The sequence below is a fragment of the Hyla sarda genome, chromosome 8 (genome assembly GCF_029499605.1).
Source record: "Hyla sarda isolate aHylSar1 chromosome 8, aHylSar1.hap1, whole genome shotgun sequence".
NCBI classification, from domain to species: Eukaryota; Metazoa; Chordata; class Amphibia; order Anura; family Hylidae; genus Hyla; species Hyla sarda.
Window position 1 is genome coordinate 175,479,839 of NC_079196.1, and position 22,469 is coordinate 175,502,307.

General features: G+C 42.8%; 1 protein-coding gene across 1 annotated transcript; it reads right to left on the reverse strand.

The window, feature by feature from the left end:
* Positions 1 to 1,315: 1,315 nt before the first annotated feature.
* MCM5 (minichromosome maintenance complex component 5) lies at positions 1,316 to 21,413 on the reverse strand. The gene is made up of 15 exons (XM_056535372.1): positions 20,995 to 21,413; positions 12,292 to 12,418; positions 8,727 to 8,855; positions 7,416 to 7,588; positions 7,177 to 7,332; positions 6,895 to 7,061; positions 6,456 to 6,627; positions 5,141 to 5,252; positions 4,892 to 5,035; positions 4,218 to 4,460; positions 3,712 to 3,824; positions 3,493 to 3,621; positions 2,349 to 2,491; positions 2,134 to 2,261; positions 1,316 to 1,798 (listed from the first exon to the last, which is right to left on the reverse strand). Exons 1-15 carry the CDS (start codon positions 21,162 to 21,164, stop codon positions 1,697 to 1,699), a joined length of 2,208 nt encoding a protein of 735 aa, XP_056391347.1. The 5' UTR covers positions 21,165 to 21,413; the 3' UTR covers positions 1,316 to 1,696.
* Positions 21,414 to 22,469: the final 1,056 nt, after the last annotated feature.

Consider the following 22,469-nt stretch of genomic DNA (forward strand, 5'->3'; position numbering starts at 1 on the left):
CTTTAAAAAAAAATTTCTAAATCAACTAGTGGCAGAAAGATAAACAGATTTGTAAATGACCTCTATTAAAAAGATCTTCACCCTTCCAGTATTTTTTAGCAGCTGTATGCTACAGAAGATTCTTTTCTTTTGTCTTTTCCACAGTGCTCTCTGCTTACACCTCTGACACTGTCCAGAGCAGCATAAGTTTGCCAAAGGGATTTTCTCCTGCTTCGGACAGTTCCTGACACGGACAGAGGTGTCAGCAGAGAGCACTGGGAACAAGACTAAAAAGAAATTCAAAAGAAACATACAGCTGCTAAAAAGTACTGGAAGGGTAAAGATCTTTTTAATTGAAGTAATTTACAAATCTGTTTAACTTTCTGGCACCAGTTGATTTAGAAAATTAGATAACTCCTTTAAATCTGCACAGGATACTGTTCATGTAAATAGACCCTAAAGCAGGTGTCAAACTGTGGCCCTCCAGATGTTGCAAAACTTCAACCTCCAGCTTGGCCGGACAGCCAACAGCTTTCCGAGCATTCTGGGAGTTGTAGTTTTGCAACAGCTGGAGGCACCCTGGTTTAGACACTAGGGTTCTCACCAGCTGTGGTAAATGTACGTGTAAAGACCTGGAAAATATAAAAGCCCCTCAAGGGATGTTCCCAAGCCCTTTAAAGGGGAACGGTGGGGGGGGGGGGGGGGGGGGGGGGGGGCGCGAGTCTTCAACTCAGGTTAAAAATCTTAATCCTTCCAGTACTTAGCTGCTTTATACTACAGATATACTGAAAAATTTCTGAAGTTCTTTCCATTCTGACCCCAGTGTTCTCTGCTGACACCTCTGTCCTTGTCAGGAACTGTCCAGAGCAGGAGAGGTTTTCTATGGGGATATGATTCTAATCTTGACAGTTCCTGACACGGACAGGGGTGTCCGCAGAGAACACAGTTGTCAGAAATTTAATAGAAGCAATTTACAAATCTGTTCAACTTTCAGGCACCAGTTGATTTGAAAACATTTGTTTTCTACTTGTTTCAACCGGAGTTTCCCCTTTAACTTCATATGAAACCAACAAATCAAGCTTAAAATGCCTTTAGAACTTGGCATTATAGTTGTACCCATCTTCCTTTACCTGTCACACAGAATCTTCTAGTACTTTTAAAGCGTTCCCCAGTGTATATTTCATAGTAAAATATTGTTCTTTCATTGACACTCAGTCCTTAGCTTACAGGAGTTCCTTTAAAAGTCAATTTTGGCTTAACTATCCTAAACGAAACTTCAGGTGACCATGCAGTGTCCTCTCTGAAAACCATACTCCATTAACTTCAATTTACAGACAACACCTACCAAGTCATCTGAATATAAAAATTTTTATTTATTTTTTTCTGCTCATGTAACATCTTATGCATAGGCTTAAAATGAATTATAAAGCATAACTAGCCTTTAAGATACTTTAGAAGCAGGAGCATTTTACTTATAAGATATCAATGATCTAACGTTAACTCCAAACATTGTCACCTTACTCCTTCGATGGGTCAATTATATACAGAAATATTTCGACCTACAGATTTTTCAGCTGGCTTTAAGCGTATATACATATTCCTGCTGAGGGATCTATCAATGTCCATTTAGAATGAAGGTACTCAACTTCAATAGTGCTACACCGAAGAGCTGTCCAGTAAGTATTCCATGGTGCAGGGTCCTCGTGCATTTCTTGTCTTATTTTATGCGGAATAGAACTTTACGCTGAAGGCGATGCTGAATCTCACCACGTCTCATCATAAGATGCAGGACCTTGTGAATTGCATGTTCAGGGTATTTCTGGAAACAAAATCAAGACATTAACTTATCAACCTTGCCCAAACACATTTATTGACAGATACAAGCACATAAGTTGGCTACTATATCCACTACTATATTAGAGAAAAGCCAAAAGGGTTTATTTTCAGCGTTGAGTCCATTGCATTAAAACTTCCGGTGACTGCCCTGTATGTCAGCTCAATACTAACTTGTGAGATTTTCTTTATACTAAAAGAGGCATCAATACAGTAGTAAACCCTCCTATGAGTTTAGCTTTTAGAGTACATTCACACATACTGAAAGAAGTTTATCCAGGTACAAGTAAAAATCCCATCCTGTATCTTTATCATTCTCACCTGTTTAAGAAAATCTTGGATGATGCTGTGTTCAGAAACCTGGGAGCCAATTGCAAACCTCCTCTTCATCTGCTTCTCAATGCGAGAGAGCATTTCTTGATCTTCTTGTGTGGTGAATCCTTCCACTCCTGAAAGGAATACATTTAAATAGTATTATGCATGGCGCTCACAACTGCAGTGGAACTTCATCTGTAACTTGTTTCTGTTATACTCACCAGAGAGACTTCCTGACATGGCAGCATCCAGAGTAGACACTTGGAACAAGCGCAGAGCCTCATCTATATCTGTTTCTGTGGAAAATGGCTGTAATTTCATCTTGCTAAGAGATTCTGAAATCCGGACAACGGCTTCCAGTTGTCTGAAAATGCATTAGACTTTGTAAATTAAACTCTTAAAGCAGTCATTAAAAACAACTCGACATGTCCATCACCTCTCAGCCTGTGTGAACAACTTTTGAAAGGTCTGATAGACATGTCAAGCTTTTAATGACTAACACTAATCTGTCATGAGAAAATACCTAAAATGTACCGGTCTCTCTCTAAATATACAGTGACATGTCAAAAGTTTCAATAGAAGTTTAGACCTATCTAAAGAATATACCCATTCAATCTTGAAAACACATCCTATAACTAATCACACTTCGTTTTATGCTTTTGACTGTCCAAACCTTACACCAGCTATCAACAATCTGAAGGACATTGACTAGTACAATGCCACCAGTCTTTGAAAAAAAAAATTTAAAATAAAAACATGCATACAAGAATTCCATTTCCCAGACTTGAAAGACAGACTACAGCCCTAAGGGTCTATTCACATGGCAGATGCACAATTCCAAAAATTAAAGCTTAATAGAATTCTACAATTCCATTAACACTTCTGAATTTCCGCATGCAGATTCCGCACAAGCCAGAAACCACCCAAATGAATGTTGAATTGCTGCGGATGTGCGGAAATTCTGCATTAACTGTTTACAGCTGAAAAAAGGGGCATTAGGTCTTCCATGCCACTTCTGCACAGCCTGCTTTAAATCAATGCCACTGTATATTCATGCAGACAAATCTTTAGGGAGGAGATTAAGTCTGGCATTTCATATGTTTCTTAAACTTAAGTATTAGGTACACAAACCACCAAGAAACAAACATTTCCTTGTGCTGGTTTGATGGCATTGGACCAGTTGGGACCTGTTTTTAGTAGCACAACAAACACTAAGTATTAGGTACTACAATGAACCAAGTTTATTAAGATGCAGGCCCCTATTAAAAAAAAAAAATTGGTCTTCTGCTGTCCTGTAGCTGAAAAATAAAACTATGCCTACGAGCAGTCGAAGATGTATAATCCAATCGTTTGTAATATCCATACCTGACCGTTATAGGGATACTGGATCTCTTCTCGCTCTCCCGCTCATGTTCTCGGGCACCGCTACGCATGAGGACATAACGATTTTTAAGCTTCTCTGCTGCTTCCACTGAAAGGCGGGGTCCACATTTACTGCATCAATAGAAAAATTTAAAAAATTTATTGAAAAACAGTCTCAAATTTCACCTGCATGACATTGTGAAATGAGCGGACTTTACTTACACTCTGCAATATGCAATGTATTTCTTGAGTGTGTTAAGGTCCACCTCCCCCTCTACAGACTGAGTTTGTGTCCGTGCACTAAGATGTACATTCATCACATGCTTGGCGAGGATCTAAACAGGATGTAAAAAAAAAAAAAAAAAAAAATTATATTATTTAAATTTATTTATTTATATATTTACATATATACACACACACACACACACACACACACACACATACATACACACGGTAGTTTACAAGACAGCCTCTGTTTGTAAAAACTAAACTTGATATGTCAGAAACATTCCAAAAGGTTTGAAAGAGGCGTGTACTTAACATGTTCTTCCTGGCTTTGTCAGGTGACTATTTTGGTCACAGAGAGTGGGAGGACAAGCGTGCAGACCACCTAACAATCAAAACTTTTGACATTACTTTAAAATCCCCTTAGCCATGTGCCTGTACATTGCAATCTAGATGAATTGTAAAGCCTGGGGACAGTGTGAGGGATGATCTAAGAATCTTACCATATCTCGCTGCTCATTGTGTTCATCCTTTACAATGAAGATCATGTCAAATCTTGATAGAATAGTGGGCATGAAGTCAATATTCTCCTCCCCCTTGGTGTCATCCCATCTTCCGTACACTGAATTGGCAGCTGCAAGCACTGAGCAGCGAGAGTTCAGGGTGGTTGTGATGCCAGCTTTTGCTATCGAAATGGTCTGCTGCTCCATTGCCTCATGGATTGCCACTCTATCATCCTCTCGCATCTGAAAGTTACATTTGTTAATTTAACACTTTGTGTCACTGAATACATTAAAGGGGTACTCCGTTTCTAGATAGCTTAACCACTACCCAAAGGATAGGCAATAAGATGTCTGATTGCAGGGGTACAGTCGTTGGGACCGTCCGATCTCTGGGCAAGCACCCAGCATTCAAACATGATGTTTAGAGCACTGGGCTCAGGAGGCCGTGGTTGCATTGTCACACCATGCCCCCCCTCATGTCTATGGAAGGGGCGTGATGGCTACCCCTTTAAAGTCCATCTTAATTCCTGCACTTAGCATATACAGACGTACTGAAAACGTAACTTACTGCAGAATTTTTTTTTTTTTAGATCCCATTTACTTGAATACATTAGTTAGAATAAACTGCAATTATATATACACACTTAGTATTTTCTCAATTACTATATAGTTACCTTATCAAATTCATCAATGCAAACGACTCCTCCATCTGCCAACACCATGGCACCACCCTCCATAATAAAGTTACGAGATATAGGATCTCGCATGACTGAAGCCGTCAAACCAGCAGCACTGCTACCCTTACCAGATGTGTAGACCTACAAAGGAAGTTACATTAGCAGCAGATATGACTGTTCTATAGTGGTATATGTAATGCATGAAAAATACAATATTCAGTCATTAATGAGGGACAAAACTCTTACCCCGATGGGTGAGCACCTCTCCACAAACTTCAGGAGCTGAGACTTGGCAGTACCAGGGTCTCCCAGCATTAGCAGGTTAATGTCTCCTCTACGAGTTAATCCATCAGGAAGCCTAAATAAAAGATTACCCAGTAATATAAGGAGCATTCCCTGCATGTGAGAACAAGCCAATGCAAAGGCTGTAAATCCTCTGTACCCAACATCACAAGTTGCCACCTAACTCAGCTTCAATTTACAGCCATTTAACTACAGCAACATTTCATTCTTAACCCCTTAAGGACTCAGCGTTTCAGGTTTTGCATTTTTTTTCCTCTTTACCTATAAAAATTATAACTCAATTTTCTACCTAAAAATCCATATAATGGCTTATTTTTTGCGCCACCAATTCTACTTTGTAATGACATCAGTCATTTTACCAAAAAATCTACAGCGAAAGAATAAAAAAATCATTGTGCGACAATGCAGTGCATTTTTTTGTAAAAAAAAAAAAAATGACACTTCTGTAGATCCATACGATTAAAATGATACCCTACCATTCCTGTCCCTGTCATATCTGGTGTCTTCGTACGTTTTGTGGGCCTCACCCACCCTCTCCCTTTTCTTTTGCTCTTTCTCTCTCCCCCCCTTTTCTCTTTATTCTTCTGCATTCCTGGGTTGTCTCATATTTGGACATTTTGTCTCCTGTTTGCACAGTTACACTGTGCTTTGCCTTTAAAGAAGGAGTCCGCTCCTTTGAGATTTTCTTGGCTTTCGCCATATTGATTCCTAAGTTCATATTTGTCATTACCAGCACTACCACATGTTTATATATTTATTTACATAGTTTTTTTTATGTGAAAAGGGGTTAAATCAAATTTAACAATTTGCACTTTTTTGCAATGTTATAGCCCCCATAGAGAACTAACATTGCACAAACTTATTTCCTACACTGATCACTGCTATGTAATCGCGTAGAATTGATCAGTGTTATCACTGCTCAACAGCTCCTGCCTGGTACTCAGGCATGGAGCAGTCATTCAGCAATCGGACAGCGGGGAGGCAGGTAGGGACCCTCCTCATGGCCGTACAGCTGATCGGGACAGCGCGGTTTCACCGTGGTGGTCCCATTCAGCCTCACTTAGCAGCCAGTAAGTTTCTTCTTTCTGAAGGGTTAATACCGGGCATAACCGCAATCAGTGATGTCCGGTAATAGCCACGGGTCCTGGCCGTTGATGGCCACCGGAACAGACCCGAGGTCACTGCGTTATATCGCGGGAGCCAGCGCAGGATGTAAATATACATCCTGCGTAGTTAAGGGGTTAATGCTGAAGCTCACCTTTTACGGGATCCACCAAAGAGCAGACATGCAATAGCCTTTTTGATGTCATTACTGCCATAAATTGATGGGGCAATACTTTTAGCAATTGTTTCATAAATATCAGGTTTGGAAGCAAGACGCCTGAATTCCTCCTCTTCTTGTGGAGTCACAGCGCCTACTGCACTCCTTCCTGCAAAGGCAAGAGGCAAAAGATTTGAAAGGCCAAACCCCTCAAAAATATAAATAAATTATGTTTTAAGACATTACAATATATCAGTGTTTTCCAATCAGGGTGCCTCCAGCGGTGGCCAAATTACAACTCCCAGCATGCCTGAACAGCCAAAGGCAGTCCAGGCATGCTGGGAGTTGTAGTTTGGCCACAGCTGGAGGTACCCTGGTTATGAAACACTGCAATATACTAGGGCCTTAACTTTGTAAACCGTTCAATACAACTCACCTGTGCCTTCTGTATCTACTTGTATTCCAACAACACGGATATAGGAGCTTCGAATACCCACTCCTACTCTGTCACGGCCTTTGGTGGATGTTTTTCCACTTTTGCGAATTGAATAAATACCCATAATAGTCACTCTATTTCCTGGAACAACCTTGTCACAGAGATACCTAAAGAAATTTTGAAAGTTTTCACTGAAATTACTCAAAGTTTAAAAAACAAACAAAAAAGACAATTTATTACTATGGCAAACAGTGTAACGTAACCAAGGAGGAGCAACATTACCTGTCACAGTACAATTGCATATGTCGGGGCATCTCCCCATGTGGCACAGCATCTGGAGACTCCTGAAGCTTTAGTGTCTGAAAATCCACACATTTACATTTGTCAGGTATAATGTAGTATGGATCTAGGGGACACTTTGGTCGACCTGCCTGCTCCCTGTGGGAGATAAAAAAATTTGAGTCCAAGGACCTGTGCGCAGAGTGATACATAAAGTACAAGGAAATGTTTGATGAACGTACGTGTTGCACTTTCGTGGCATGGCATAACCCTCCAAGCCTGGCCGCACAGGAATGTTGCTGATGGTGTTTCTGCAGCTGCGGCATTGTATTGAGATCTTTATGGCTTTGGCCCTCACGGCTGTAGCAGCAATAATAATACCAGGGATCTTCACAAGGTGAGACATCTGCTCTGACTGTAAAAAAAAATAAATGAAAAACTACAGTAAACCGGGCCATACATATTAGATCCTACTGACCTCTTTGGCCAAACAGGCATGTGATCTCCATAGGACAGCGTTTCCCAACCAGGGTGCCTCCAGCTGTTGCAAAACTAAAACTGCCAGAATGCCCAGACAGCCGTTGGCTGTCTGGGCATGCTGGGAGTTTTAGTTTTGCAACAGCTGGAGGCACCCTGGTTGGGAAACACTGCCATAGGAAGAGAGACATGAGCAGTTGCCAGACACCCTTGGTGGCAGGCACTCTCATCCAAAGAATAAGGTATATTGAACTACAACTGTTTTATCCTCCTCACCACCCTATATCTGCTATAAAGAAAGTTGGGAAACCGCCCCATACATTAGAGATTGTTTGATTTGTCACTTTAGGTTTCCAGTGTACAGATTACACCGCAATATTTCAAATCCAGGATCCTTCCTCGACACAAATATAAATTAGGCAAATAAGGAGATTTTTTTGTACTCACTGTAAAATCTCCCTCATAGCCTTCATTGGGGGGGGGGGGGGGGGGGGGGGGACCTACACTGATGGGTATATGCTCTTGCCACTAGGAGGCGCTGACACTAGGGAAAAAAGTTGGCTCCCCCCTGGCGGGATATACCTGCCCACTGGAAGTGAGGTACAGTTTTGTCACAAAGCCAAGAAATATTTTCGAAGGACCCCAGAAAGAAATCCCGGATTAAAAAAAAAAAAAAAAAAAAAAAAAAAAAAGATCCGGAAAATTAAATACGGACCAAGAAACGGGTGGATGCGGTGTCCCCCCAATGAAGGTTACGAGAGAGATTTTATGGAGAGTACAAAAAATTTAAATAAAATAAAAACACCTTTTCTCGGTGGCTCTTCATTTGGGGGGGGGGGGGGGGGAAGAGACAGTGTTATGGTAATCTCGCAACAGTCATTTAGCCCCAAGACAAGCGCAGATCCTTCCTAAGCATGTCCATTACTGCCTGCCAGGTACATACTAAAATCACCTTATGGTGGATAACCCCTTTAAGGTTTTAGAGAGAAAATTACATTAAGGAGTAAGCAACTGAAGGCGTGATTGTGACTTCGATTCACAGTATATCATTAACCCACAAGCAGCATGGGACATACCTTCAGACTGCGAATGTTGGCAGAATTGGCATCAGAACGCAGCATGACCTGGATTTCTTGCACAGTTTCTTCACCTGCAGGACGTGGACGGGTGACCTCATCTGCTACCTCCTGGGCAGCCTCCTCCAGCTACAAAAAAAATAAAGAACACCATGAGTGGGATCGCAGAACAGTGTGTTGTCTGCCTGGCGCACGAGTTCGGCACATCGCGGATCGGGCTGACAGGATGCTGGGCGGTAATAGAAAGATACGGGGGGCTCACTATAATATCGTGTAAGGATGGGTGCAATTCAGTGTAACAAACAATACTATCCAAAAGAAAAAAAGCTCACACTGAAAATAGAATGCACACCATAATATCTAATGCAATAGCTTTATTACAAATTACAAAACAGTCGAGTTACAAGTTTAAAACCATTAAAAAGGCTCTCTGAAGAGCCACAACACCGCCTCAGAGCAGGGCCATGACCACCTGCTCTGAGTAAATGACCCCGTCCTACTGGTAATCAAATGACAGTGTCGACTCCATGTGGCTATAAACATGCAGGTACATACATAGACAGAGCAAGCACTCCTATGATAATGTATTCCTATATCACAACAATAATGCAAACAATACTATACTCGAGCAATGCTGTCTTATACAATACCACAATAACACAGCTACAATCCACAGAGATCAACGACACAGGTGCTACAACAGAGGACGGGGTCAAAGAACCCCACGTGTTCCGTCTCAAGCGACTTCCTCAGGGGTGTCCACAACACTCGACACTGATTGTCATTTGGTTACCAGTAGGACGGGGTCATTTACTCAGAGCAGGAGGTCATGGCCCTGCTCTGAGGCGGTGTTGTGGCTCTTCAGAGAACCTTTTTAATGGTTTTAAACTTGTAACTCGACTTTTGTAATTTGTAATAAAGCTATTGCATTAGATATTATGGTGTGCATTTTATTTTCAGTGTGAGCTTTTTTTCGTCTGACGAAGCAGGTAGCGAAACGGCGTAGGGGTTGTGTGTGATCTCTTCTGTGAGTATAACGTGGTGACTCCGGATGCACTGTGGCAGCTTGTTTATCTTTTCTTCCCTTCCGTGGGCTGGTGTACCTTTTCAGTGATGTTGCTATGGATGTACCTGTTGATTTCTTCAGGTCTCATACCAATACACTTTTGTCTCTAGGTTTCTTCAAGCTCCCACAGTGCACCATTAGACCACTTGCACACGTTGTCTCTGCTCTTATTATTCATTTTGTGTTTGCCTTCTCCATGTGTACATAGTGTGGCAGCAATTATTCTGCTGAATGTGTTTAACTGGTAATGGCAAACTCCAAAGAATACTCTTTATTTGATCATTGCACATTTTTTCTGGCTATTGCTGATTCTCATTATTCATGTCTTTTATCTAATTATTATATATGTTTAATAAAGCTTGTTATTTTATTTATATTTCTACGTCTGGTGCATTTATTTGATAGGAGGTTGTACTAAAGTGTTACGCACCAAACGCAATTTACTTTTCAAATTGAAAAGCTACTTTGGTCACATATCTTTGGTTAATGTATAAAAAGAGGCATGGACTCGAGGGACAGGGACATAATACTCCCCCTTTATAAAGCATTGGTACGGCCCCACCTGGAATATGCTGTTCAGTTTTGGGCACCAGTCCATAAAAGGGACACTGGAGCTGGAAAGGGTGCAGAGACGCGCGACTAAACTAATATGGGGCATGGAACATCTTAGCTATGAGGAGCTTCATGATCCAGGGTTTTTCCATTTTTGCACTTTCGTTTTTTTCCTCCTTACCTTTAAAAAACCATAACTCTTTCAATTTTGCACCAAAAAATCCATATGATGGCTTATTTTTTGCGCCACCAATTCTACTTTGTAATGACGTCTGTCATTTTACCCAAAAATCTACAGAGAAACGGAAAAAAAAATTCATTGTGCAACAAAATTGAAGAAAAAACACAATTTTGTAACTTTTGGGGGCTTCCGTTTCTACGCAGTAAACTTTTCGGTAAAAATTACTCTTTATTCTGTAGGTCCATACGGTTAAATACCCTACTATATAGGTTTGTTTTTATTGTACTTCTGGAAAAAAATCATAACTACATGCAGGAAAATTTATACGTTTAAAAAGGTCATCTTCTGACCCCTATAACTTTTATTTTTCAGCGTATGGGGCGGTATGGGGACTCATTTTTTGCGTCGTGATCTAAAGTTTTTAGCAGTACCATTTTTGTAAAGATCGGACTTTTTGATCGCTTTTTATTCATTTTTTCATGATATAAAAAGTGACCAAAAATGCACTATTTTGGACTTTGGAAGTTTTTTTGCGCATACGCCATTGACCGTACGGTTTAATTAATGATATATTTTTATAATTCGGACATTTCCGCACGCGAAGATACCACATGTTTATTTTTACACAGTTTTTTTAAATAGGAAAAGGGGGGGTGATTCAAACTTATTAGGGAAGGGGATAAATTATCTTTATTCACTTTTTTTTCACTTTTTTTTGCAGTGTTATAGCTCCCTTAGGGACCTATAACACTGCACACACTGATCTTTTACATTGATCACTGGTTTCTCATAGGACACCAGTGATCGATGATTCTCGCGCTTGACTGTTCATGCCTGGATCTCAGGCACTGAGCAGTCATTCGGCGATCGGACAGCATGGAGGTAGGTAGGGACCCTCCGGCTGTCATGTAAGCTGTTCGGGATACCGCGATTTTGCCACGGCTATCCCGAGCAGCTCCTTGAGCTAACCGGCATTAGTTTACTTTCACTTTAGACGCGGCATTCAACTTTGAATGCCGCGTCTAAAGGGTTAATAGCGCGCGGCACTGCGATCACTGCCGTGCGCTATTAGCCACGGGTCCCGGCTGTTGCTAGGTGACGGGCCCGACCCGCTATGACGAGGGTCAACACCGTGGCCCCACGTTATAGAATGGGAGCCGACCCATGACATATACATGTATGTCATGGGTCGGGAAGAGGTTAAAGGAGTTACAATTGTTTAGTCTTGAGAAGAGACGTTTAAGGGGGGATATGATAAATGTATATAAGTATATTAATAGCCCATACAAAAAATATGGAGTAAAACTGTTCCAGGTTAAACCCCCCCCCACCCCCCCCAAAGGACGAGGGGGCACTCCCGTCTGGAGAAGAAAAAGTTTAGTCTGAAGGGGCGACACGCCTTCTTTACCATGAGAACTGTAAACTTATGGAACAGTCTACCTCAGGAACTGGTCATAGCAGGAAAAATTAACAGCTTTAAAACAGGATTAGATACATTCCTGGAACAAAATAAAATTAATGCTTATGAAGAAATATAAAATCCCATCCCTTCCCCAATATCGCGCCACACCCCTACCCTTCAATTCCCTGGTTGAACTTGATGGACATATGTCTTTTTTCGACCGTACTAACTATGTAACTATGTAAGATTGCAAAGCTTTTTCTTTAATCAGGATATCATGGAAAGAATATTAAGACTGAAATATACGAGAGCCGCTGCTGGTGGCAAACAGTACTTAGAAGGTTTGTTGTACATATGACATTACCAGCTGAAGGTGTTCTGTGGGCTGCTTATATAGATAGTCTGCAAGGTCCTCATCAAAACTAGCCAGATCTTCCATCTCCACCTCAATCCAATACTCCCCAAGGTTATAGTGACGCTTGAGTTCATCTCTGAAAGCAAATATCCAGTTAGTAAGAAACATACCAAGAAAACAATACACAGCCTTGAAAATGACAAAGCCAACATTTGTTTTTTCAAGAGCAGTGATTCGCCAACATGCGGCTCTACAGCTAATGTACAACTAAAAAGTCAATCATGGCTTCAACACTGGAGAATAATAGGCGCTGTGGTTTAAAACTGGGGAGGCTAATATTGTAGACCACTGCTTAGCAGGATAAAGACAAAGCTATTACCAACTTGCCATCACTGGTGCGGGTGTCTTGGAATGCAGACAAGGCGTAGCTACAGTCAGGTCCATAAATATTGGGACTGCGACAATTCTAACATTTTTGACTCTATACACCACCACAATGGATTTGAAGTGAAACGAACAAGATGTGCTTTAACCCCTTAATGACCAAGCCCATTTTCACCTTAAGGACCAGGTCAATTTTATTTTTGCGTTTTCTGTTTATTCCTCCTCACCTTCTAAAATCCCTAACTTTTATATTTCCATCTAAAGACCCATATAAGGGCTTGTTTTTTTGCGTGACCAATTGTACTTTGTAATGAATCCTCTCATTTTACCATAAAATGTACGGCGAACCCAAAAAAAAATATTTTTAGGGAGGAAATTTAAATGAAAACCAAAATTTTGCACATTTTGGAGGGTTTGGTTTTCACACTGTACAATTTACGGTAAATATGACACGTGTTCTTTATTCTGTGGGTCAATACGATTAAAATGATATTTATATTTTTGTACCGATGAAAAAAAAAAAAATTTAACTTTTTGTACAAAATCAGTAATCTAAAATCTCCCTATTTTGACCACCTATAACTTTCATTTTTCTGTATATAGGGCGGTATGAGGGCTCATTTTTTGCGCCATCTACTTTTTTTTTAGATACCACATTTGCATATCTAAAACTTTTAGATCTTTTTTATAAAATGTGACCAAAAAAAAAGCAGCATTTTTGGACTTTTTAATTTTTTTACGTTTACGCCATTCACCGCACGGGATCATTAACATTATATTTTGATAGTTCAGACATTTAAGCACGCGGCAATACCAAATATGTTTATTAAAAAATATATATTTACGCTTTTTGGGGGTAAAATGGGAAAAAAGGACAATTGTCATTTTTATGGGGGGGGGGGGGGGAGGGGATTTCTCACTTAGTTTTTACATTTTTTAACTTTTTTTAAATTTTATTTACACTTTATGTCCCCATAGGGAACTATCTATAGCAATCCTTTGATTGCTAATACTGTGCAGTGCTATGCATAGGACATAGCACTGCTCAGTATTATCGGTGATCTTCGATCAAGCAGACCAGAAGACCAAGAGATGTCCGGAGCTAGGTAAGGGGACCTCCGGCTGTCATGCTGGATGATCGGATCCCTGCGGCAGCGCTGCGGGCGATCCGATCAAAGTGCCACAATTCCGCAGATGCAGTGATCTGTACTGATCACGGCATCGGAGGGGTCAATGGCGGACATCCGCGCGATTGCGGATGACGGCCATTACGAGCGGGTCCCCGGCTGCTGCTAGCAGCTGGAACCTGCCGTGTATGACTCGAGCACCCTTCCGATGCTTGCGGTCATACACATGACGTAAATGTATGTCCTGGTGCGGTAAGTCCTGCCAAACCAGGACATTTACGTCCGTGGTCATTAAGGGGTTAACTGCAGATAGTCATCTTTAATTTAAAGGTATTAACATACAAATCAGGTGAACAGTGTAGGAATTAATACAGTTTGCATATGTGCCTCCCACTTGTAAAGGGACAATTGGCTTCCCAGCTGTTCCATTGCCAGGTGTGTGTTATTCCCTCATTATCCCAATCCCAATGAGCAGATAAAAGGTCCAGAGTTCATTTCAAGTGTGCTATTTGCATTTGGTATCTGTTGCTCTCAAGATGGGATCCAAAGAGCTGTCACTATCAGTGAAGCAAGCCATCATTCGGCTGAAAAAACAAACCCATCAGAGGAGATAGCCAAAACATTAGTCGTGGCCAAAACAACTGTTTGAAACATTCTTAAAAAGAAGAAACGCACCGGTGAGCTCAACACCAAAAGCCCCGGAAGACCAAGGAAAACAACTGTGGTAGATGACCAAAGAATTCTTTCCCTGGTGAAGAAAAGCCCCTTCACAACAGTTGGCCAGATGAAGAACACTCTCCAGGACGTAGGTGTATGTGTGCCAAAGTCAAAAATCTAGAGAAGACTTCACCAAAGTGAATACAGAGGGTTCACCACAAGATGTAAACCATTGGGGAGCCTCAAAAACAGTAAGGACAGATTAGAGTTTGCCAAACAAGATGTAAAAAAGCCTTCACAGTCCTGGAACAACATCCTATGGACAGATGAGACCAAGATCAACCAGAGTGATGGGAAGAAGAGTATGGAGAAGGAAAGGTACATGATCCTAAGCGTACATGTCATCAGTGAAGCATGGTGGTGGTAGTGTCATGGCATAGTGGGCATGTATGGCTGCCAATGGAACTGCATTTTTATTTTACTAGTAGAAAGAAACTCACGGCACTCTGTCTGGTAGGGACCTGTGGAAGCTGCGAAACGGACATCCCGTCTCTTCTCCCCCTCCTGACACCTGTATGTACCTCTACCGGGATTAAAGACTTAAATGCATCCAGACCAAGTGCAGTGAGTTTCTTTCTACTATTACAATATGGGACTTTGAACCTCTATTCACTGAGCACCGGATTAATTGATGCTATTGCTGTTTTGGTATTGTACACCTACAAGTCAGTTTCCCTACGAGTGTGTGTATGTTCCAGGCATATAAGCAGTGCCGACTGTATCCCTTCTCCCAGTTGTACTCTTGTATTTATTGATGAAGTGACTGCTGACAAAAGCAGCAGGATGAATTCTGAAGTGTTTCGGGCAATATTATCTGCTTATATTCAGCAAAATGCTTCAGAACTCATTGTCCATCTGCACTGTGAAGCACTGTCCAATGACCCAAAGCATACTGCATTTTACCCCTTATGGAAAAGTTGGTGTCTACACAAGGACGTTATTGTAAAAAAAAAAAAAAAATTATATTTTTTTTTTACACTAACATGCTGGTGTTGCCCCATACTTATTTTAAGAGGTAATAGGGAAAACATTTTTTTAACGCAATTTCTCCCGAGTACAGAAATACCCCATATGTGGACATAAAATGCTTTGCGGGCGCACAACAGGGCTCAGGAGTGATCCCACCATGTACATTTGAGGCCTAAATTGGTGATTTGCACAGGGGTGGCTGATTTTACAGCGGTTCTGACAAATTCAAAAAAATACACGTGACCCCATTTTGGAAACTACAACCCTCACAGAACGTAACAAAGGGTAAAGTGAGCCTTAACACCCCACAGGAGTTTGACGAATTTTTGTTAAAATTTAAGAAAATTTGTAGCCCCATCTCTTATCCCATATGCGGATTTAAAGTGCTCTGCAGGCGCACTACAATGCTCAGAAAAGAAGGAGCTCCATTGGGCTTTTGGAGAGAGAATGTGCCTGAAATTGAAGGCCATGTTTGTTTGCAAAGCCCCCATAGTGGAACAATGCACCGACCCCCCCCCCCCCCCTCGCATGTGAACAGTTATTCTGACTCGGATTGTTGTGATAGTGATCTAACCCTTGTGAGACCTCTGTGCCTGGCCTGTATAAGCAGATACGTTTATTGCGGACAATCCTCCTCAGATAGCTGAACTCTCCAATACTGGTTTCATCCAAAAGCTGGTTTATTCTGAACATCACACAACAGGAATACAGCAGAATGAATGGATTTAAGTATTATGCGGTCAAAAGATGATGCTTTCCTTAGCTTATCATGTGGAGTACAAGAGTCCCTGTTACATGTGGCAGATGCAAGCAGCCATGACACAGGAAGTACAGGAAGAGCAGGGGAGGAGTTTACATACAAAGGAAATGATGATTCATGCTCACAGGAGGAACAAGAGCATTACCAAAATAGGCCAGAAGGTGGCAGCACATACCTACCCATAGAAAAATACATGGTACATAAGTCACAGAATTAACTATGTAAATTGCATCTACAATAATGAGAATATTAACTGTAACAGCACAACAGTAGTCCGTGAAAATGACATTTTTTATTTTTCATTTGCACAGCCTACTGTTCCAAAGATCGGTCAAAAATCTGTGGGGTGTAAATGCTCACTCCAGCACTTGTTACATTCTGTGAAGTGTGTAGATTCCAAAATGGGGGTCACAGGTGGGGGGGGGGGTCCACTGTTCTGGCACCACAGGGGCTTTGTAAATGCACATGGCCCCCGACTTCCATTCCAAACAAATTCTCTCCCCAAAAGCTCAACGACACTGTTCTGAACATTGCAGTTCGCCCGCAGAGCACTTTACATCTACATATGGGATATTTCCATACTCAAGAAATGGGGCTACAAATTTTTTGGGGGGGGGACTTTTTTTCCTATTACCTCTTGTAAAAATGGTACATTGAAAAAAAAAATGCATTTTAGTGAAAAAAAAACTGGTTTTAAAGCCCATTGTACCCCTTTTTTATTTAAATCAAAAAATTTTATTAAACTGTTTTGTATTAAAAAAACATACAAATCTCCCCCCCCAAAAAAAAATAAAAAAATTAATTATTTCCCTCCCCCAAGTCCCCTTTCTGAACCTTCCATTGCAACATAGCGGAAAGTAAAGTAATACAGTGCGGGGCGGCTGTCTGAGTGGGGCATTATCGGATTATCGGCAAGGTATTTGCCGATACCGATAACTTCCAAGATCATTAATGTCGGATAATATCGGCCAAAACGATAATCGGTCGATCCCTACCACTGTCCTCGTTCAATCCGTCTAAATAGCCCTGGATACACGTCATGGTGGATATAGCAAACGGGCATCCATAAACTCTCCTGATCAAGCACCCCACATAGTCCCAAAATGGCATAAGAGGAGCACAGTCCCACTTCACATGCAGCAAATGGGTGTCGAGCATAGAGCATCGAGGGCAGGAGTCCGGCCATACCCTGATCCTATGAAGAAATGCAGGAGTGCGATACACTCGAAGCAGTAAGAAAATTTGGGACACTCTGAGACAGCAAGCCGCGGGGCCGTGGTTAAAATCTGCGTCCATTGCTCATCCGATAAGGGACCCACATCCACCTCCGATTTGCCCCTAACCATCAAAGGGTAGGCATCATGATAAGAGGACAATACGTCTCTATACAATACCGTTAGTCGAAACCTGAGTAAATAAATCGTTCACCACCACCGATGAGCCGACAGTCAAGTCACAAGCCTGAGACTGCGTATCTAAGGCATGTCGTAGCTGCAGGCAGCGATAGAAAAAAGGAGTGTGGCAAATGAAAATCGTCCTGTAGCTGAGCAAATGACTTCAATGTCGGCCCATCATACACCTGAGAAAGGTACAGAAACCCACGAGCGATCCAGCAAGCAACATCTGGCAGGGAGGAGAGTTCAGAAAGACCTGGATTGTACCACAGTGGAGAGTATGTTACAAAGACAGGAAAGTGCATGAGTCTTAAATTTCATCCAGACCTTACGACAAGGACAAAAGGTGGGGGGCGGAAAGTCCGGGGGGCAAGTCTGCGCAGCCATTGCTAACAGATAGGGGTCACACCACCTATGCGCTTTGAGATTAAATCGCATGTACGCCACATAGTGAATTGCGCCCACCCCTTCAGTTGTTGGATCTGTGAAGCCAGAAAATATAACCACAGGTTTGGAATAGACAAACCGCCCTCCTCCTTGCCACGCTGTAGCATTTCAAGACAGATTCTAGCTGACCTACCATTCCAAATAAGCTCTCTGTACAGAGCCTGAATCCTAAGAAAGTAATTCATAGGAATCCAAACATGATTATGGAGAATGTACAGAAACTGTGGCATAAGGACCATTTTAACTAAGTTAGACCTTCCCACCATAGATAAGGGGAGCTTGCACCAAGTAACTATTTTTTGGGAGCTGCGGTATAGTAACGGAACAAGATTGATGATTAACAGTCATAGGGGCTGGGGGTGACATTCTACTAAATACTTAAATCTGAAGACTACAGGGAGAGCAACCCCAGCGAGCACTGGCAACGGTGGGAGGGGGGTCGAGAAGAAGAAGCGCAGACTTATCCCAGTTAATGGTAAAGCCAGAGTAGCCATCAAAAGATTCAATAAGGGTCATTAAGGGGGTGAGAGAGTGATGTATTAACAAAAAGAGAAGCATGTCGTCTGCATAGAGGGCAATGCGTTCCTCCAGGGTTCCATTGCAAAATCCTTTGATATCAGGGGATGACCTAATTAAAATCGCCAGGGGTTCTATTGCAATAGCAAAGAGGAATGGGGACAGGGGACACCACTAACGCGTGCCTCGCCCTAGAGGAAAGGAATGTGAAAGTAGGCCATTAGCTCGGATTCTAGCATGGGGGGCAGCATACAGTAGTATTGTACCCCTTGTCACGTTCCTGAAGGGGTGTAGTTTCAAAAATATGCTATGTGGGGATTTTTTTTTGCTGTTCTGGCACCATAGGAGCTTCCTAAATGTGACATGTCCCCCAAAAACCATTTCAGAAAAATTCACTCTCCAAAATCCCACTGTCGCTCCTTCCCTTCTGAGTCTTGTAGTGCACCCACAGAGCACTTGACATACACATATGAGGTATTCTCTTACTCAAGAGAAATTGGGTTACATATTTTGAGGGACTTTCTCCTTTTACACCTTGTAAAATTTCAAAAACTGGGTCTACAAAAAATATGCGAGTGTAAAAAAAATAAAGATTTTGAATTTTCTCGTTCACTTTTCTGCTATTCCTGTGAAACACCTATAGGGTTAACACTTTCTGAATGTCATTTTGACTACTTTGAGGGTGCAGTTTTTTTTTTATAATGGGGTATTTCTAATATGAAGGCCCCTCAAATCCACTTCAAAACTAAACTGGTCCCTGAAAATTTTCAGATTTAGAAAATTGTGTAAAGTTGGAAAATTGCTGCTGAACTTTGAAGCCCTCTGATGTCTTCCAAAAGTAAAAACATGTCAACTTTATGATGGAAACATAAAGTAGACATATTGTATATGGGAATCAATATATAATTTATTCCTTATAAGCAGAAGGTTTCAAAGTAAAAAAAAATAAAAATTCAGGAGGCCACTGAGGTCTTCTGGGGCTGCTGCAGGGGACTGCCTGGGCCCCTTACTAGGGTACTGACTGTACCACGACCCTGTGTACAAGATAGGGCCAGCACATGAGCCTGGTTGTCCCCTATTGGGCCAACCAGGATGCAAATACATTAAAGGGGTGCTCTGCACCCCTAGACATCTTATCCCCTATCCAAAGGATAGGGGATAAGACGTCAGATCGTGGAGGTCCCGTTGCTGGGGACCCCCGGGATACCAGCTGCTGCACCCACCTGTACGGCTTCCAACTCACACCTGCAACGCTGGAGGCTTCGGATCCTGACCACAATGGTGGAAGAGCGTGACGTCGCAACTCCACCCCATGTGACGTCACGCCCCGCCCCCTCAATACAAGTCTATGGGTGGTCAGTCATACCCCCTCCTATAGACTTGCATTGAGGGGGCGGGGCGTGACATCACGCTCTTACGCCATTGTGGTCAGGATCCGAAGCCTCCAGCGTTGCCGGTGTGAGGTGGAAGCCATACAGGTGGGTGCAGAAGCCGAGATACCAGGGTCCCCAGCAGCGGGACCCCGGCGAACTGACATCTTATCCCCTATGCTTTGGATAGGGGATAAGATGTCTAGGGGTGCGGAGTACCCCTTTAAGTCTTATGGGAGTCTGCCGGGGAATTGGGAGGTATTCCCTATTGGGAGATTTCGCTGTACTTCCATCCCTTAGTACATACATTGGGTTGGGCATTGTGCATCTGGTCCAGCACGTGTATGTCCGAATTACCTGCCAAAGTGAATTGGAAATGCGCATCTCTACGCCAATGTCACACGCGTATTCTTGTGACCCAGCTACAGCAGTCAGTTCAGACCTGCATCTCTAATACAAATATATGCTCGTGCAATACCAGCCCTAGGAAGACATTTTGATGGGGGTGGGAACCTAAGAGGATGAGGTGCTCAGCTAAGATTCTGATCAACTTATTTACAGATTTCTGAGTAGCAAAACAAGGAAAAAAAAGGGGGAAGCTTAACCCCTTAAGTGCTTGGTGGGGGTCTCCACTAGCAACCCCCCCACCCCCTGATCAAGACTTACATGTCTATAAAGTATCCTTCACACATAGGAAACCAATAGATTTGATCTATTGGTGTTTCCCAACCACTGTGCCTCCAGCTGTTTCAAAACTATAACTCCCAGCATGCATGTATCCTTTACACAAAGGAAACCAATAGATCAAGTCTATTAACCAGTGTTCACCCAGCCAGCCAGTGTGCCTCGAGAAATTGCTAAGCTACAACTCCCAGCATGCCCTAGTTTAGCAACAGCAGGAGGCACCGTGGTTAGGAAACATTGAATAACCCTCTAGAAGAAGGCTGGGCATTATTATAGACATCAATAACCTTATCAGCCTGATCTAGATACATTGTCAGCCATGTACCGCAGGGCTCAGTTCAGACCTGTATTTGTAGGTGAAGCCGGTGCGGTCGGTGCCATAGCGGTACTGCCGCAGGAATTCTTTAAAGCGCTTTTTCAGCTGGGACTTCTTAGCCTGCCCGTCATCCCCCGTCTGCTGCTCTCCTCCGAAGCTGTCGCTGTAGAAGATACCGGGATCGTCGAAGCCGGACATGATGGGACAGAGAAGAGGACTGCGAGAGCACAAGGGAGAAAGACCTCACTGCAGGACGAAAGCGCGCGAAAACAATACTTTCGCGCCAAAGCACATTCCGCGCCACTGCAAGAACCCCGCCCACTCTTTTCTATTGGTTAAGAAAAAAGAGTTCTGACATATTCTTCTACCCATGAAGTTTCAGACTATGTTATATCCGCCATACGTCACTTCCTGCCAGTAAAAGCCCAGCTGTAATCCTTTTCGTTGTCTGAGCTGCGGCACGCACATAGTTACGTCAGCACGTCTCGTTACGTGCTTGTAAAATCCAGAAGAATAATCTTGGGGGGAATGCATCAGTAGAGTGGGTCTAATACTGTATGTTCGCGAGTATTTTCTTAGAGTAGTGTTGTGGGGGGAGATTTATCAAAACATGAGAAAGGTTACGTCGTGGATAGCAACCAATCAGATTGCTGCTTTCATTTTTCAGAGGCCAACTGGGCAATTTTTCCCCTGGACAGGTATTGATGAATCTCCCAGTGTAGAGTGGTGCAGGTGCCCTTGGAAACCAATCAGATTGCTTCTTTCAGTTTTCACAGGTCTCTTTTTTTCACAGGTGCCTTAGCTGGATAGTAATTGGCTAAGGCGCCCACACACACCCTCAGCTACAGGGACACAGTATTACCGCTCCCTGCCACCGCATCCCCCCTACCCTCTTACAGGGACACAGTATTACTGCCCCCTCTCGCTGCATCCCCCCTACCCTCTTACAGGGACACAGTATTCCCACTCCCTCTCACTGCATCCCCCCTACCCTCTTACAGGGACACAGTATTCCCGCTCCCTCTCGCTGCATCCCCCCTACCCTCTTACAGGGACACAGTATTACCACTCCCTCTCCCTGCATCCCACCTACCCTCTTACAGGAACTCAGTATTACCGCTCAGTCTCGCTGCATCCCCCCTACCCTCTTACAGGGACACAGTATTACCGCTCCCTCTCGCTGCATCCCCCCTACCCTCTTACAGGGACACAGTATTCCCGTTCCCTCTCACTGCATCCCCCCTACCCTCTTACAGGGACACAGTATTACCGCTCCCTCCCGCTGCATCCCCCCTACCCTCTTACAGGGACACAGTATTACCGCTCCCTCCCGCTGCATCCCCACTACCCTCTTACAGGGACACAGTATTACCGCTCCCTCTCACTGCATCCCCCCTACCCTCTTACAGGGACACAGTATTCCCAGTCCCTCTCGCTGCATCCCACCTACCCTCTTACAGGGACACAGTATTACCGCTCCCTCTCGCTGCATCCCCCCTACCC

Coding starts and splice junctions, on each gene's coding strand:
- MCM5 (XM_056535372.1), bottom strand. CDS start 21,164: ATGTCCGGCTTCGACGATCCCGGTATCTTCTACAGCGACAGCTTCGGA. Junction 7,589..8,726: donor CCAACATTCGCAGTCTGAAG/GTATGTCCCATG, acceptor TTTTTTTTACAG/TCAGAGCAGATGTCTCACCT. Junction 2,492..3,492: donor AGTATCCCTATAACGGTCAG/GTATGGATATTA, acceptor ATGCATTTTCAG/ACAACTGGAAGCCGTTGTCC.